Genomic DNA, 19,715 nt, shown 5'->3' with positions numbered 1-19,715 from the left:
GGCTATTCTAATTCGGTGACAAGAGCGCCCGGGTGATTGTGCAGGAGCTGTGTACATACCATTTGGATTAGGTCTGGCCCCTGTGTGACTAGAGGAGGAGGTTTTTAACGGGTGAGAGTCCCACACTTGCCGTCAGAATGGGCCTGGCGGCAGCTAGCAGAGCTTTTTTTTCCCCTACGGAAAAAAAAATCATGTTGAATAGATTTTTTTGATGCTGATGTATTGTTTTTAGAAATTACGTTAACATTAACCGGGTTAAAATTTAGGTTTCCCTAAATTATTTTTAAGAGGTTACGAAATTTGTTATAATCACTCTAGACGGGAAATATTTTATATATTTCTTAAAACTGGATTAAATAATTAGCAGCGAGCTCTTCACCTAATTTACTCCTCACGTGTATTACACTTATAAATCATCTTCAATGTCTAGATTATTTTTATTATGATTATGATTATTTTCACAAATTATGAATTGTGATTATTTTCTAAAATTACATCTTGAACATATAAATTTACATTTTTTTCTTATCCATTCTATAGTTTAAATTAAAACATAATTTACATCTAACAGATAAAACACCTTGGCAACAGTGTATAACCTATTTAAATACGTTTTATTTAACAAAATGAATTTCCTTTAAAAACGAATTTTCGTAGATTCCTGTGTAGCAAGACATAAATAAATGGATAAACGGTGTACTATCACGCAGAGTAAATACTAAAACCGGAAAGGGAACTTTATCCTTTTCGGTTAAGTATTTATTAATATTTTAATCGGAAAGGATCCAAAATAAAGAGGAAAAAAGATTGGCATCATACTGTGATCATTTCGTTTCACTATTCTTGTTAAATTTAATGATTTTTATCCACTTATCGAATTTTCTTATATAACAATCCTGTATTAATTTCGCTAAATTTTACATTATTTAGTCAATTCTTTTTGTTAATTATATTAGCAGAATGATATTAATACATTTTTTTTTAATAATGTTGCGTATAAAAATTTATAATTAGCCAAAAAATCGGTTGGTACAAAAATGAACCAGCCTGGCGTGACAGACATAATTTATATTTTAATATGATTCTGCACATTAGGCACTGTCAACTTGTTATATTCTTTAGTTTTTAGTAATGGAGTAAAAATGCACAAATGTTCCATTCTACGTAATAATATTCCCTGTGATCGTCTGAGTTGTTGTTTTTTAAGTAGAAATTAAAAATATAGACTGCTTATCATAAATTATTGAAATATTTTTAAACAATAATTATTGTAATACCTAAATAAGATTCAATCAATATAAATATTTTAATGCGGTATTAAATTTTTCATCATTCAATAAAACTGATTGGCAGCAAATAGGTGTCAATTAGCGAAATAATTTTTGAACAAATGAGTATGACAAAAACTATTTTTAGTTTTTTAGATATAGTGACTAAATAATTAAGAATGTAAGAATATTGTTATAGTAAAGGAAATCTAGGCAAAAGAGAATATTAATAAAAAGGTAAATATGATAGAATGAATGAGTGAGAAAAAAATAAACAGATTAATAATGTTACGCTTCAATTTTTTTTGCAATTTTCATTCGTAAATTGTACGATTATTTATTAAGTTTAATTATGTACCTAATTAAATTTACCATAACTTCAGGGACTCTTCCTTTACAAGGAAGTAATATCTTATCCTAGTTTTGTAATGATCTCATTTCCCCCTAGGGAAATATTTAAGATGTTTCATAAAACTGGATTATATAATTAGCAGTGAGCTCTTAATTTAATTTTCTCCTCGCGGGTATTACACTTATAATCTTCTTCGATGTTTATTTATGTTCTTATTTTTTATCAAATTGTTTTATAAATACGTAATATATTTTTGAAATATTCTTCTTTAAACGTAGTAGAATAAGTGTAATTGATTATTTTGTTTGTTTTTCTTTTTAACTTAAGGTAGCATAACGATAATTTCCTCTCGAAACTATTAAATATTAATTAAAGTCTCATTAGAAAAGAAGGGAATATTTTTACCTCTTTTCTTATTAAATCTACAGTTAAGAATTTATTTTATTTTTTAAGACGACTAATTAACTGTTATTAGTTAGAAATCAACCTGAATTATTAAGTGGTAATTAAAATTATATTTAATTATTAATATATGTTTTGTCCTTGTAGATTTAATCGACAATTCCTTGAAATACGTCCGGCGTTGTTTTACTGTATCGACAAAGATTCAAGGGAGAATAAACCAGTAATTTTAATGATACATAACCGATTGGCTGGTGTTAACGAATAGAAATTTATCGTATCGTTACATTACATGAAGTACCTTTTAGCGACCTGAATAATAAATAAGAAAACTTGTTGAACATTTTTACCATGTTTTGAAGTTTTTTCTTTTTAATACGAATTCAAAAACACGAATTATTAAATAAATTAAAATCGTGTATTACAATTAGTTATGTTTTTAAAATATTCCTAAATTGCTTCTTTTTTGTTGTTTAAAAGTTGCATAAGATGAATTTACAAAAAAATAATTTTATACATAATTTTATAAATTTAAAATAAATTATAATGATCAAATTCTTCGACCAGTACATGTTTTGAAATCGAACGTTAGTTAAGTTCTCTTTTATTGGAATTTCTTTTATCGAAAATTTTGATTTAGATTTCAACTTAAAATCTTTTAAAATTAGTAACATGCAATTTAAGATCTAACACCAGTATGCTGTACTAACAAGGATGTCGGCTAATCTTTACATCTCTAATTATGTGAGACCCAGAGAAAAACAGTTCTGACTCATTCCCTTTTTAATAGATTACTGACTGTTTATAGTTTTGTTGTATTTTAATCGATCTAACTTCACCATAAAAATTTTATGAATAAGCGTGTGAAAGTAAAAATAATCAAAATGCGATTATCAGCAATAAGTAGCAGATGAACTATAAATGTTAATTTTGGTACGGTGATACTTTTGAAGGTGTTTACGAGTTCATGAAGAGGCATTATAGTAGGTTTTTACAAAGGCTTGCAAAGTAGCTGGGTTGTTTGAAATTTAATATATATCAGATCAGTTAAAAGTGGGTGAGGTCTAAGAATTTCTTGATATTCGATTCCGATTATTGATCAGGTAAATAAGAAAAAAGAAAATGTGTTTAAAAAATTGAGTTTATTTTTTATTTAGGGGATCAAGGTGATGCAGAGATTAGAATAGTGAACAATTTCTAAATCTATGCTTATTCTTGTATAATTTAGCACACACATTGTAGCCCTGGGGAAGTTCGTCTTGGTGAAATTAATACGTACTAGTTATATGCTTTAAAATTATGTATATTATTCTGCGTATCATTACTATCAACGAATTTAGTTCAAGAATTAATTATAATTATATATTTATATTAAGATAAATAAAATGTTTACTCAAAATTAATTTTGGGATAGGAGAGTAAATATTTACTTCAATTATTGGGAAAGTGATGAATGTTTCATGATGACATTGGTTTAAATTGAATTATCTCTACCCTTATTTTTTGATTGCATCTTGTAGACGTGTGGGTGCATCTATGTTAAATAGAAAGGAATATAAAAAAAGTAACAGTAAATTAGTTAAATAATGTAAATTTCAATAATAATCTGAGAATTTTTCAAATTGATTTCCAGTTATATGTGTAGTTTTTTTTACAATAATTACAAGACTTTTAACAAATCAAACTTATCCGTATTATAATATGGGTTTATCATAAGACTGAGTGTAAATCTGTTAATAAATATATACACAGACTTATAAAAACATAGATTTTGTACATATATTTTATATGTGTAAAATATATTTGTATGTGTATAATTTTATATATATAAAAAAGTACATATCCTGACTGATAGATTGATAATCAAAGCCCAGCAAAAACTACTGAAGATAAATTGATGGAAATTTGTTTACATGTTCTTAAGGTGTGACTGTACACTCAAAAAGTTTTTTTTTGTTGAAATTCCGAGTTTAAAGGATTAAAATGGATTTTGACGTTTTTTTAAACACTGCTATTTTTTTTAGCTTCTCTGTAACAAATGAAGATATCAACTTGATTTTTATTGTGTGTAATTTTCATGTAAATATCTAAAAATAAAGTTCTAAATTTTTTAAAACTCGTCCATAAAAGGGGTGAAGAAAGGTAAACAAATTTGAAAAATGGTTGCAAATTTTCCCCATTTCCGACAATGCTAAACGAGATATTCACTATTTACAAATACTCTACAGATAAATATCTGTAAACCATTTTCGGATTTTTATGAATTAATGATTTTTTTAGGGGTGCGACGGTGTAAGGCGGTGGCTCAACCAACACAGGCCTTGCTACTGTTACTGTATGTGAGATGCGACTGGCTCCACCTGCCTTCGATTACTTGACTAAAAACATAAGATAAAAAGATTAAAAAATGAATTAAAAAAAAATGATAAACGAAGTACGGTCACCTCCTAGTGGTGTTTTTCGGGTAACGCTAACAAACGGTTACATGTACGAAGTACGGGTAACCAGTAATGACTAATAATTTTAAAATGGAGGACGACTGTTTCGAAACCCAGATTCTTAGATCATTCAAAATTTCGGGTCTTGTACTGAACAAACTGTTGCTCTGAAGAAATTACAATACACTGACATTTTTAATAAATTGAACAGGCTTTAATTTTTTTTTATAATTTCTATTCTCAAAAGAGTGGGTTTAATGAACACAGCGTGGTCCAAGGGGCCTCTTGGATAAATAAAAATATATATACTTCATACAATTTTTTAATAGTCTCTATGGTCTACATTCTTAATAAAAGAATTTTTATTGAATGAAAATCTAAAAACAATATTCTTGGTTAAATAATTTTTGTTTATAAATAAATAAATTTGCTGTTAAAAAAAATATTGCGGGTGAAGCAACGACGGGGGAACGCTATTATATTTATAAAACATCATGAGTGATTCAAAATCAACACTCAGCAAAAACTACTGAAGATTAACTGATAAAAATTTGTATACAAGTTTTTCTTACGGTGTAAGTGCACACTAAGAAATGATTTTTGAAATTGAGTTTAAGGGTTAAAATGGAGTGAGTAATATTGAAATTTATTATTTTTGGAATTTATCGTTAACAAATAAAGATATCAATTTGATTTTTGGTGGGGGTAATCTTTAAGTGAATATCTAAAAACCTAGATTTATGTAGATTTCTAGATGTTTTGAAATTCAACCTTGAAAAGGGTGAAGAAAGGTAAAAAAACTTCTAACGATAGTAAATTATCTCCACACAAATATCTAAAAACTCTTTTTGGGTTTTGTGAATTTTAATATTTTAACGGGTAAAAACATAAATTGGGTTTTACATTTTTGCCGTTTTATGATACCCTTAAAAGAATCAATCTTTATGATAATTGGTAACATTGTGATTGTAATTTATGTTTGTAATGCTGATTATATATCCGCGAGCAAATCCACGATAGGAAATCTAAAAACCAATTAGCGGATCCTGTACTGACCAACCTGTTGCCTTGAAGAAATTACGATACACTGATCATTTTTATCAACTGAACATGCTTAATTTCTATTTCTTATCATTATTCCCGTAAGCATGAGTTTAATGGACATAAGGGTCCAGGTGGCTGAGCCCCCTAGATATACGGGAAGAGCGAATGATGCGAGCCCTTACTAAACATCTCATAACCGCGACGGGAAACGCAAGTGATCATATAACGTGGGCGAAGCCGCGATGGGAATGCAAGGAAATATATATATAATTATGTATAGTTAGATAATAATAGAGGATTGATTTGATTTCAGGGTTATGTCAAGTGTTGTTGCATTGGGAGCAGGTGTCATTTGCAATCGAATTCCAGGATTGACTCCACGCCAGCGCGAAATGTGCAGGGCAGCTCCCGATGCAATGGTCGCCCTTGGGGATGGCGTCCGGCTTGGAAGGTTGGAATGTCAAGCACAATTTAAGTCTCACCGATGGAACTGTTCTGCCCTTGGCAAAGGGAACTCTTTTGGACACGTCATACTGGTCGGTATGTATATATGTAGTGTATATATTATTACAATTTTAAGCGATAATCTATTCATTTTATAGTATTATAATGCATAAAATTAAATTATAACAGTTTGATGTTGTAAAATGTAAAATTAACAGTCTTACTGAGATGAAATGACATTTTAAATCACTTACATTAAAGTTTAACGTAAAGGATGATAAATTAAAGATTAAAAAAGAATAATAATAAATTTTAAAAATCTAGTGACGTTGTTTATCGATAAATTATTTTAAGAAATTCAGTATTCTAAATAAATGAAAAATACGAATAAGAGTTTCATTAAATACATCTTGTAATTTAATTCAGATTCTTAATTAAATACACACATCTGCTACCTCAATGTTTCTCATTCTCTTCTTTTATGATAATTTTATGATAAGATTGTAGTAGCAATCCATTTACCTGTTCAATTTACTTCCACCAACACATATACGTATATTTTTACTTTTTCTGATTTATTTAAGTAACTGTTTTTTTCCAAAGTTCTGTCAATTACTTTCAAAATCAGCTTTGCAGATATCTTGCTTTTGAAACTGCTTTAATTTTTTTTTTTTATTTCTCTTTAAAGCACTTTATTTTAGAACTTGATTCAATAAAAACAAAAGTTTTTGGATAAGTATGAAAATACTAATATTGCGGTTCAGTTGAATCAGGGAATGTTTTATAATGCACTGAAATTATAAATAACGAACAAATTCTGGAACGTAAGAAAAATTATATTACCTTAGAGATATCGGTAATCCTTGTGGGTATTTGCCAATCCGTGTAAATTTTTCTGTATGTGTACATGATTTTACGTTCCAATTCCGAAATTTCTACTAACAAGTAGAATTTCATAAACTGCTTAATTTTAACATTTGCAAATGTTTGGTAAATATTCTCATTCTAAGAGTATTGCAACGGTTGTTTTTTATCTGCTGTAGACAGATCTTGTATTCTGATATTCCTAATTATATAACCTTAAAAGTGAAGAAACTTCAGAAGTTAATGACTCCAAAATAATCAAATTTGTTATACAAATGAATGCATAAAGCTTTACTAAATTGTATGATAATATATTATCATTTACTATATGTCATACTTAAACGAAATGAAATGAGATTAAAAAAAAAATAGGCTTGTATATCGAGTAATAAGGCGATATGTCGAGAAAACAGACAAGTACCAAACATTTCCTACAAGTGGGGACAAATTGTACGTTACACTATTTTCTTTATAAATTGTTAGAGGTACAAGATATTCTACTCAGAGTTGCTTTCTCTACAAATAATACAATTTATAATACAGCTAATCCCTGTTGTGAATATAGTGAAGGTGTCAATTATAACGGCATGAATATAACCTGCATTTTTGTGAGCTTGGCATGCAGATGTCCAAAAGTTCATTCAACTCAGTAAAGAAGGTACAGGAATCCGCTTCATTAATTAACTTGGTATAATGTGCCTGTTATTTCTGAGAGTGTGAGTATAATTTTTAGGAATAACTGTTGTCTCTTGCCGGACCGTCAACAACTGTTACGGTTGAGATACCTCACAAACATACATACGAAATAAATATTATATAACTGATGATTATGGAAGAAGGTTTTTGGATTTTTACTTTGTAAAACTATATTTAAACTAAAAATTTAAAACTTAGATTTTGGGTAAAACATTTCAATTATCATTAATCTAATTATTATTTTATAAAATTTGTTGGTAAAATATAATAGTACAAATCGTTTGATAAAACCAGAACCTTGAATTTAATTAGATTGTTATTTGATGGTCAAAAACTACTGAAAAGTTTTACTCTCTTCGCATAGAGGATTTAATAAGAACTAAAAATGTACATCGTAATATAAATTCAAACAATTAATCAAAGACCTGGGATGTAACTTGATAATTATATCATTGTAAATTTCGTTATACAGCTATGGAGGTCAAGTTTCTTGATAGAATAATTTTTGGTGACTTTACTTTTCATATCAGGAAAAATATTATTCATATTTTCCACTTCTAGAGTTCAGCAGCTTTTAACGCTTTGTTGATTCTTAAAAATACATCTTCTTACATGAAAGCTCCTTCCATATGAGAGAAAAGAGCAATTGCTCTGGGGTTTGGTTGCTCGAATGTTCTATTTTTGTTATTATGTTCATTAGAACTATTTCTTTTCTAATCAACAGAGACTTTTTCTAATCAATTTTTAGTAGTACTATTCTCTAAACAAAACTAGGAATAGTTTTGATTCCAGTTTTCGAATAAATCTATAATTCATGTTTATCATCTATCATTAGTTTTCTCCTCTCCACTAATTCCTTGATTACTTGGCCGAGTTAGAAGCTGGAAGTGTTATGCCATTTAAAGGTTAAATTTCTGGATTGGTGCCAGTTTCAAATACACTGTAATTATTCTGATGAATTCGTTCAGAGCCATGTCTATAACTTTATGTGCTCAGACACTTTCAACGCTGGTGCTGTGTATTATTCTGCAGAAAAAAAAATTGTTAAAGTCGTCAAAGTACTACCGACGTAATCTTCATGATGAACCCGTCCGTTTATATATAATGCCGTTTCTTACATTAGTTTCGGTTTTTACTCAACTTAATCCTGTTTAAAAGACAATTTACGGTCTGTCCAATACTCAATTATTATATTCTAGATAATGGATTTTCTCGCTCTCCTCCGTAATTTGTTGAAATTTCTGATTCTCTATGACGAAGATGAAACTCACTAAAATAAATGTTCCTTGGGTTTTTCTTGCAAAAGTTATCTTCGTAATATACCCCTAGATAAACTTCAATTTAAACTAAAATTAAACTTCCACCTACCTAATTGTACAAACTCTGATATTATGGTAAAATGGCTAGTAGTAATTAATTAAAATAGGCTAATTCTTATTCTTATTTGTATATTAGTTCTTTAAGTCATTATTTGGACTGCCATAAAAACCTTTGATAAATTGATGAAAATTTATTAAGGAACCTGCGGTTTTTTTTTAAAGGCAATTTATTAAAATGTTTGGAGTAATTACAACAATTTAAAAAAAAAATTACAACAAAAATTACTGGCTGTGGTTTGAAATAATTCTTGGAACTATATTTATTTCCGACTATTTCTTAAAAATTATTTTTAAACTAAAAGAGTAACTTGTATTACATACAATGTCACTTTTAATATTTCAAAAACGTTTTACCTATATGTCTATATTACTCTTAATCAGTCTGGAACACTCAGGTGTGTGGTAAACTTCGAAGATATAGATTGCTTCTTAGTGTTCTGAGGAGTGAGTACAACTGTAGATGATTTACAAGGCTTTCAATTTTTTCATTAACATTTCTAGTTAATGTTCGTTTTTTAAAGCTACTCCATTTTATGGATGAGAACCGTGTTATGTTTTCATTTATTTTTTCCCCTCTTACAATACTAATAATTATATTGTATTTAAATAATTTGAATTTACAAGTTGCCTCTATTTGAAACAGAAGATTAGTGGTGTTAATGTTAGGTTTCCTTCTTTTTTTTTAATGATTAGTTAAGATACAGGCGAAGATTCAGCCTATATACTGTAGTAGGTAGCAGTACAACTAACTATATACTCGTAGTAGAGCTATTCCAGTGACTCCTACATAGCTTCCACCCACAGATTAAGTTAAGTATACAACTAAAATCTGAACTGTGATAGTTGTTAAAATAAAGGAAGGGTAAGGTAAGACATTAACACTTCTACACCGTTTTAAAATATAACAGATCGTTCTGACAGATCAACCATTATTAAAGACCGTATATTGGCTTTCCTTTCTAGAGCTATTGAAATTTTTATGGCTTGTCAGGGTTCAAGTTAATGTCGTAACCGATCGTTTTGTGTGTAGAATACCAATAAAAATATATTTTAGAATTAAAAAAGGAATAAATAATACGTGAGCATAGGTAGTTTTACTTTACATCGCATATTTTAAACGGTTATCTTTCAAATTCTATTCATCCTTTTTTTGTACATAAAACTAGTAATACATTCTCATAAAGTAAAGAAAGAATGATATAATTTTTGCTACTGCTCCCACACTACAAGAACATATACGCTTGCCTATACTATACGAACAACTTTTACAAATACACTGAGAAGTATGTTCGCTTAAAGTCTGTAACCACCTTGGTCCCAGAAGTCACAGGTCACTGTATTCAAAACATGGCAGTCCTTGATGAAAGTTCTATAAAACAATAAAATTCCTCTTTCTCCCAACATATTAATATTTTCCTTTTAATGCGTTTACCAAAATAGAATATTTGGTTCTTAAATGTTATTGTGCCGTAAAAATATTAATTACTTCTTTTATTAAATTAATGTAAACTGTTAAGTGAAAAACTTAAATTAATGACGTGATTAAATATTGATGACTGTATCTTCACTCTTAAGATTATGGGTCCAAATCCGTTAAGAAATGGTACTTTTTTAACAATAATAAATGTTTATACCATATTCTCATGCAATAGTTCCAGTTTTATTCAGTAAATCAATGATCTATTAAAAATATCATAGGTAGTATTTTATTCAATAACTTTATAAATCACTACGCATTTCTGACACAGATTATTTCTGGAATGTAAATTTTAAGTGAGGCATCCCTGTGCAGAAAATAATATTACAAAAAAATATTAAGAGTAGAGAAATAAAAACGTACATAATACGAATATTTTGTATTTGTATTTTTCTTTTCCTGTCCAGGAAAAGAATTCTCAAGTCGGTTCATAAGATACCCCCAACTGATTATTCCTACGGGAACTCTTTCTACAGCTTCCAGTATGCTCAGCATGGAAATTCTTGCAGGAATAGACCTACACTTGCAGAACTGAAAATAAGAGATGCGATTAAGACATAAAAAACAGTGAATGTTAATGAGAAAGAGTGGAATTTTCTCGGAAGTTTGTAATATGAAATAAATATCCCACCCAGAGGAAAGCTCAAGGGCCTTCCGGTTATTGGGCACCTATTCCTTACACAATCCCATATCGCGACGTTTTATCTTAGATGGGTGGAGCACTACTGATTAACGACTTTGAGTTGGTCAGATTAAATATATTTCACAACAGTAATCGTTTTGTCTCTAGAAATTAAAGATCCATCTAAGAATGTATATATTACAGTAGTTTATGGCTCGTTTATATATAATTATAAATTGTTTAACCAGACCTCCACTGAGGTAAAACTAAATGATAAAAACTACGAAGATTGATCGGTTTATCGATCTTAAGGAAATTTCGTCACAATGTAAAACCGTATATACGCTGTGCAAATGCACTGTATCGGTATATAGTTGAATACCATAGCATATAATTGATATGCCTTTTTCCAGTGAAACCGTGGTATAGTTTTTTAAATTCTAAGCCTTAGCATTTCTTCTAAATATTTTTTTCTTCTCTTATCTTATTTTTTTAAATCTCTTAATTATTTCATTACTGTGAGATTATTCTGAAAAAAAGTGGAATTTGATTCAATGACTGTATCTTAATTTATAGGTAATTAGTTTTGGATGATACAAATTAGAAATAGAAAAACTCTAATAAAAAAAATTCAATCATTTGGAATTAATTTAATAAATCACAATATTCTATTGTTAATATCCCGAAATTTTTAATTCTTTCACTGTTACTAATTGATATGTATGTTCCGAAAGTATAACGTTACTCTGTGATTTTGAATGAATTTTGTGATTTATTATCTTAAATCGCCATGCCAAGCCCGCCTAGATGCAGAAGATGTTCAGCTCTATCATAGAAACCTCAGAAAAGGCTGTAAATTGAACACAATTACTCTCAAAGAAAGTAACTTTGATTAGTGTTTCTTCCAATACCTTACATGTTTTACAGGCATAAGTAAGACTGCGTTAGATAATATAAAGCAACAGAATAATGTTTACTTTTTGTTTAAAGATAATGTAATATATATATTTTTTAAATAGAAAAGAAGGAAATCAAAAAAAAATAAATAATGAACCTGGATCGTAGTTCGGTGTTAGGGAATAACATTATTGATGATTACTGGGAAAAGTATATAAAAGCAAAGATATTAAAAAATTCTTCTTTCAGATACTCTATACCGTAAAGCAATATTTGCAAATCTGAATTAGATAACCGCATAAAATATACTTGTATGTGCAAGAAAAGCTAACAAATGGCTAAATTATTTACATGTTAACATCTAATAATTTGTATGTTTTTCTTTTGGCATTGTTTACACGCTACCATGTTCGTGTGCGTATGCGTGCATGAAATAGGTTGGAGGTAACATTCAAGACTAACATAAAACTATTAATGAACAGTTTATTTTGTTATTCTGTATTTTAACAAAACATTAATTTATATTAAAAATAAAGTTAAATTAGCAAATAATAGGCATTTTTTTTTTTAATTCTACGTGTACGATGACGTTTTCCGAATTATATTTAATGGTAAAGTTTTCTTTTAAAATGTCGTTGATTGTTATAGAAAAAAAATCTACCTTACATTGTGAAAAAATATGATAATTTTTTTAAGTGTAGCTGAAACTATCTATTTATTTATCAAACGGAAAAAGGTTTATTTTTATAAATTTATGTCATTAGTTATAATACTGAAGTAATTCAGAACTACAAAATTACTGTAATTCAGAATTACAGAATTAATTTATATTCCTTTAAAGATATTAGATTGTATTCATAAAGCTAAAAGTAAATAAATTGTGCCAAGTACCGTTTAGTGTTGTTAATGTCAGTAAAATAAACACTGCTATTAAGCGCCTGTACTCGAAGAAGTTCATACTTTCTCATGTGATAAAATCAGTAAACGTGAACAAACAAGTTGTCTGAATAAACAGATGATAAACTATTAGTGACATTTTGTTGCATTAGTCTATTTTAATTGCAGGGTAATAATTAATGCCATGTATCGCCCAAGTTATCTATCACATTATAATTTAATTTTAACTACCTTTCTTTAAAAGTTGCGTTTAATTTCTCTCGGTTATGAAACAGCTCATTATTTTGTCAGTTATTTCAGATGTTAAGAGTTAGTTTGGTGAGGTTAAATTATCCAAGTATTTAGTTTGATACTATTTATACCTATTTGAACCGAGTGAAAATAATGTAGAATACATTATAAAGATCTCATTACTTAATTAACTGAACGTAATTTATTATTTATATGGTTTATAACGCGTACTTAGTTTTATAATTAAGCAATCTGTAAACAACTTTTCATAAATCATTTACAGCAAAGTATAGAGATTATGAATTTTATCTACAGTGCTCGACTATACCTTGACGATTGCTGCTTTAATAATTCTCTATTGGATGAAGGACTGAGAGGGAAGCGAATTAGTTGTACGGCTTTTGAAAAAAAACATTTCACTTGTCACATTATTATGAAAAACCAGTTACCACACAGATGCGAGTATAATACACTACTATCTCTGAGTTTACTTACTGCAATAATGTAGTCAATTGCTCTATTTATTATTCATCTATTTAATTTTTTTAAATCGTCCTTATTTTATTTTATAAATTCTATTTTAATTTTATAAAAATCATGCTTCTGTATATATTTATTTATTACTTTTTTACATTAATTAAATAGAAATTAAATTTTCTTTTCTTAACAAAAATTAATAAACTAGTTCGGTAAAAATTAAGTAACAACTTCGACAAAAACTAATTCAATTTTTTTTAATGCCGCGAAAGTAGTTTTATAATAATACAAAAAAGCCAGCAAATATAAAAAAGTTATAACTTTATAACATAAAAACCGGCAAAGGATTAACTTTCTCGGCATTGCCCTTTTTAGGTTTTTATTTCAAATACGCCATTAGGGTTTTAAATATTGACTTAATTATACAATATTTAGGGTGCAAATGAGAAAATAATTAAAATGTTCAGTAAAAGTAACAAAATTGTATCTTATATGAGCCCGTTAATCAAATGACGTTTTTGTCTTAAGTATTATGCCGTATTAAAAGTACAATTAAGAAAAAACAAAATTCTTTATAAAAAGTTTAGTGGTGCAGTTGATCCACTTAATCAAATAAGGTTTTAATCATCAAAAATGATGAAAATACAATGTATTTCGAGTATAATTACATAAAAAAAAAATTAAGTACCATTTGACCCTCTTACTCGACAGCTACCTCTTAAAACCTTTTTAATAAACTAACTTTTTAATAAGCAGCCACAACTTGAAAAAGAAATAAAGTATCAGAAATTAAAATAATTTTTAACAAATTTTTAATTCTTAAGACTAAAAATCGGATCCCTTAGGACCGCTCTTTTTATATTATCTGCATTGTACTAGATAAAGTTGAATCTTTAATCTTGAAAATTTAAACTAAAAAAATTAATATTGTAAATTTGGATACGATTCAGCCTCCTTGATTTTGGCGGCCTGAAAGTTTATATTATAATAACTACTTTAATAGGTATGCCCAATTTGATGCAACATTATCAACAAGGTTAATAAAGATTAGTTTACTTAAAAAATCAAACAACAGAATGAGGGTCTGTGATGCTCCCTTGTCCGATAGATTCGAAAATCAGACCAAAGTTGTGATATATATATATATATATATATATATATACTCAAATATTTTGCCAGATTTCAATTATTTTGGTCAACCGGTTTTCGAGATTTGAAGCAAAACCTGATTAGAAATAATGTTGAATATCACCCAATCTTAACTCCGATTGGCTTAAAACATTGGAATTTTAAATAACTTAGTAAGTTCTTTCTTCGTACTAAACTCCAGTTTCTACTAAAAATATACAAAAAAATTAAGATTATGAAAACTACCCCTCCATTTTTGTCCAAAATTTAATGCTGGCAATGCTCCACTAGACATTTTTTAAGTCATTATGAAATAATTTATTTTGAAGCTGTCCGATGATCTTGTTAAACAACACACGGATGTATGAACATACATACATCTTCCGAATATATCTATAATTTTTTTTAATCATTTTTGAACTAAGATTAGGTCTTGAAATGTGTATGCTTGCAAAAACCCCATAACAGAAAATTTCGGTTGATCCCTACATTTTTCTTTATTGTTATGTTGCTGCAGCAGCAATAGAGATATAGCCGGAAAAGTAAAAAATAATGGAGAAACTAATAAAATTAAAAACAAAAAACTGAACAGCCAGAACCAAGAATGTTGTTTTTAATGATTTAATTTGTCGGCAAAGAAGAAAATTTTAGTAACATGAAGTGGAAAGTCAACCTAAATTAATGCTATTAAAGGTTCAGATGCATTACAGTAATGCTGTAGGATTTTTAAACAGCGTAATGATACATCTAAAGATTTCTCTTTAACTTTTAAGTTAAGAAATAATTTTTAATAGTAAAGGGGTTATAATTCTAATGATATTACCCTAAATAAAAATATAAATAAAAAAAGCCGGTATAAACACGTGAAAAGTTTTGATTAATTTGTTGTAAGAAAGAAATATTTTCTTTTCAATTTTTTGACATTAAAAAATAAAAAAATAAAAAACTTAAATGAAGACTCAGCTGGTGAGATAGTTATCCTAGTTTAGAACGATAACGAATTAGGAATGAATACAGCATACTACCCAGTCAAAATGAAAAGTTTAAAGTGAATTGTAAGCTAATTATTTTTTTCAAGTTTGCTTGTTCACAACGAAGTTATATCACTTTTTAGTTCCCTGATATTGAAGTAAGCAGCTTTATTATATCAAACGCTTTACAGGTGTTTGATATTAAGGAAACATACAGGACAAACTTTTCTTTAGGCCCGACATTAAATTTTTATTCATAGTAACTATCCAATTCTATGCATGATGACTATATTTAAGACCAATTGAATTTTTATATACATGTTTCATACGTGTTTTTTTTTTTTTTATACTTTAATTTCTTAAGATTCACTTTACCTGAAAACTTAATGCAAAAAACCACATAAACTTTGCTACAACTTCATAGAAATGTTTTTTAATTCCAAAGTGGAAGTTATCGGATAAACTTCTGGTAAACTTTTTTTTTAATTTTATTTATTCAGGACAACATAGTAAGATATGTTGGAAAAATATTCCAAGAAACAAAAATTAAAAAAAGTAAATTTCGATAAAAAGTTTTATAGGGGAACATTTTTTTTTAAATCTTATCTGTGACCCTTACTTGGTGAAAGCCTTTTTTTGTGAGTTACACACATAGTATGCTTTTAAACAAAACATTTTAACGGACTAAAATGAGTAAAATCTAATTTGAGATAAATTTCCTAGAAACCTTTTGTTTCTATGGCGTTTCTTTGGATTCCCTCTATAATTAACTGACAACGGATAAGTTTTTAGTAAAGAAATTCAAGAATTAAAATCTGAAGAAAAAAATCTGATGTGGACACCACATGACTTCCTTGTACGCCAATTAAATTACATATACGATTTTTTTTTTTAAATGAAAAGCACTATAATTTTATTTCATTAATAACTTCTGATATTTTTTCATATATATATTTTTTTTTATTGTAATTATTGAATTATTGTTTATGGTAAAACCTTTTTACAATAAGAGGTTAATAATTATTAATAAATCTATATATTTAAATGCAAAAATAAAAAGGTAAAAAAAGGAAGATAAAGTCTGACTCGAACTGACGTGCCTTCCGCTTGTAAGATCCAAAATTTCATTAATTAAAATTTTATTTGGCTATAACTCTGTAACCAATAAAAATAAGTACAACTTATCATATATTGTTGAAAAGCTTTCAATTATGGCTTATTACTACAGTTAAGAGAAAGTCCAAAATCCAATTTTTTGGGATTTTGGTCTTTTTTAGACACTTTTGGTCCAGCCGATTGCAATCAAAAGGGGTGGTGCACAACTAGACGTAACAACAGTCCTAAATCCAAAATTTCAACATCCTTCGGGTAATCGTTTTTAGTTATGCGAGATACATACGTACAGACGTTACGCCGAAACTATTCAAAATGGATTCAGGGATGGTCAAAATAGATATTCACGTTGAAATCTGAAAACCGAAATTTTTCGCGATCACAATACTTTCTTTACTTCCTACAAGAAAGTAAAAAAATAGTTTTCATAAGAGCAACGTTTGCCCGAATTTTCAAATAGGAGGCTTTGTCGTCTGAAAACATTTTTTTAATGATTTATTAGCTCTAGGAATTTAGTGATTTTTGTTTTATTTTTAATTTTTTTAATAAAAATTTAACTCGCTAATCGGTTCTTAGTCAATGAACTCGGGGAATTTGATAATATAATTAGTTGATCGTTCTTATAAAATTAACCAACAAACGGATAAAATATTAAGTGCAGTTTTATTTGATTTTCTGCCCCTTGGAGTATAAAATTAAATAGATTCCTTACGGATCTAAAAGTTGTTGCTCAAAGGAACGTATCAACGGCTCGCTCTCTTTTCCCACTTTCACGCGTAATATTAATAATAATAAATTATTTTAATAAAACAATCTGTTCATCACATCAACTTTACATTAATACCTAATTCCTAATACTGAATTTATAAAGTCAGTACTGGTGTACTATACTTTTTACAAATTGTAGTTAGGAAGATACCACATTTTTATAAATAGTTATTTGAGATTAGGTTAATTTAATACGATGCGTCGAATAATGTTTCAATATTTGAAAAAAAATTAATAAATAAATCTGAATTATTATCGGTTAAATCTTCTGAATCAGAGCTTAAAAAATTAATTATTTATCTGACTACTTTAAAATCCTCTCAAATATGGTGTAAAAATGCTTAAAAAAAGTAAAAACTAAATAGGCTAAATTTTCATGTGAACTTTATGAAAATCGCTTCGTCCATTTCTTAAATACTTAACCTACTCGACTTTTCATAATATTTAATTGGTTAGTAAGGACAACAATTAAAATATTTATGGAACTAGCGGTAATCTTATTAATAAAAAATATTTTTTTTTAGTTAATTTAAGTTGATAAATCAATTTATAATTTCTAAACATTTCAAAATAAAAAGTTACGTAATCGGTTGGGCTCAGAAAAATGTTTTTTTTTTCGGCGCCTATTTTTATTTGATTGTTTGAATTTCTTACTGTCCTTTAATAATAATAAGAGTATTATTTCGATTATACCTATATATTTTCTAATTTATCCATTCTGGGTATCCGGATTAAAAAAGTAGAAAATAACATTTTCCTACAAAGTTGAAAGTTTACCGAAGTATAGAAAAAACCATCAAGAAACTGAAATTTTTCGTTGGGGTACAACAGAAATAAAAAATATTTTTAGCACTTAGTTTCTTAGTTTTTTTTCTCAATAACAATTATAATTACAATCGGCTCTCCTGTGAAGCCATAAGTATGTTTCCTGACAAAAGCACGTGGTAAGAAGGTCCTTAAGGAACCTCCAAAATAAATAATACACAACAGTTGCAAGCAAACTTAAAGTCAAATATGAATTTAGTTTTTTAGTGACTTTTTTTTTAAAATTTATAACATATTTATCGTTAAAAGATTAATAAATCGGGAAAAAGTTTTTATTAGCTTACATAATAATAAAACAAACCATTAAAGTGTCCATAAAGTAAAGTAGTGTCCATAAATAAACCATAAAGTATCCTGAAACCAACTTTACTTAATTAACCAATTTTTCTTTAAATAAAAGTATTTTTTAAGCTTATCTTAATTTATTACATAAATTTTCTAAGTTTGACCTATTTTTACTATTTCTGTTACACAGTTAAAATTTAGATTACGGATATTAATTTCACAAATTTAGTTTTATTCGTTATTTTTTCAGCATGTTACAGTTTTACGTGTAATCCTCCATAATATTTTCTCTGTCCGCATAAAAACGACGTTTTAGTTGTGTTTGATAGTTAAAATTTTGAAAAAATATTTGCCCTTGTTCAAAAAAGTACAAAAAATATATAAAAATAACATTTTTTGATACTGCTCCAAAATGTAACAAGAAATGGGCATAAAATACTACAATATTTTAATGTCCTTCCTTTATCAATTATCCATTAAAAATTATCTTAAAAAACGAAATAATTCTTAAAAACATTAATAAGTGGTAGATAATGTTAGATAAATGCTAGTATGCTATGTCTAATTTATGTTATAGTCTAATTTATTAAGATATTATGGTTAACGGTCTTTTTTTTACTAGGTACATATTCTCAAATAATATTAGATAATTAAACTTTTTTCAAGTTCTAACTCGATCAAGTAATGAGTTGCAGCAATTAATTTAGACAAACAGATGATGATTTAGTAATTTTCTAACCTAGTTAGGTTGCATATGTTGAGCTTGAGGTGGCCTATACTTTATACTTAATATTCGTTATGAATTTCTCTCCCAAAATACAAGTATATTAGATGTTTTATTGGATTTATTAACTGTTGCCATCGGCTACTAAGGCTATTTGCACTACCGATACAGATAATTAAAGTTTTTTTTTTTTTTTAATATTCTTCACAGTTAAATGTAATTAATATGAAAAAAAAATCCTTAAAACGCTCTTTTAATTAATATTTCATATTCGAGTTACTGTAAACATTAATTTATTTTAAAATAAAATTATTTTACTTTTAAAAAATTTAAAGTAAATATATTTTTACCTTTTTTTTTTTTTTACTTTACTTTTTTTTATAAGCTTTTATTTAACTTGAGTTAGTTATAAT

At 27.7% G+C, this 19,715-nt stretch overlaps 1 protein-coding gene across 1 annotated transcript in view; it reads left to right on the top strand.

The window, feature by feature from the left end:
* The window catches only part of Wnt2 (Wnt oncogene analog 2), a 239,736-nt gene that overhangs the window by 166,307 nt on the left and 53,714 nt on the right, over positions 1–19,715 (top strand). Inside the window, exon 2 of the mRNA XM_075360585.1 lies at positions 5,818–6,044. Within this exon, the coding sequence (XP_075216700.1) occupies positions 5,818–6,044 (227 nt within the window). The remainder of the gene's footprint in view (positions 1–5,817; positions 6,045–19,715) is intronic.

The sequence above is a fragment of the Lycorma delicatula genome, chromosome 3, assembly GCF_047948215.1.
Source record: "Lycorma delicatula isolate Av1 chromosome 3, ASM4794821v1, whole genome shotgun sequence".
In the NCBI taxonomy this organism is placed as follows: Eukaryota; Metazoa; Arthropoda; class Insecta; order Hemiptera; family Fulgoridae; genus Lycorma; species Lycorma delicatula.
This window is presented reverse-complemented; position numbering and strand designations above follow the sequence as displayed.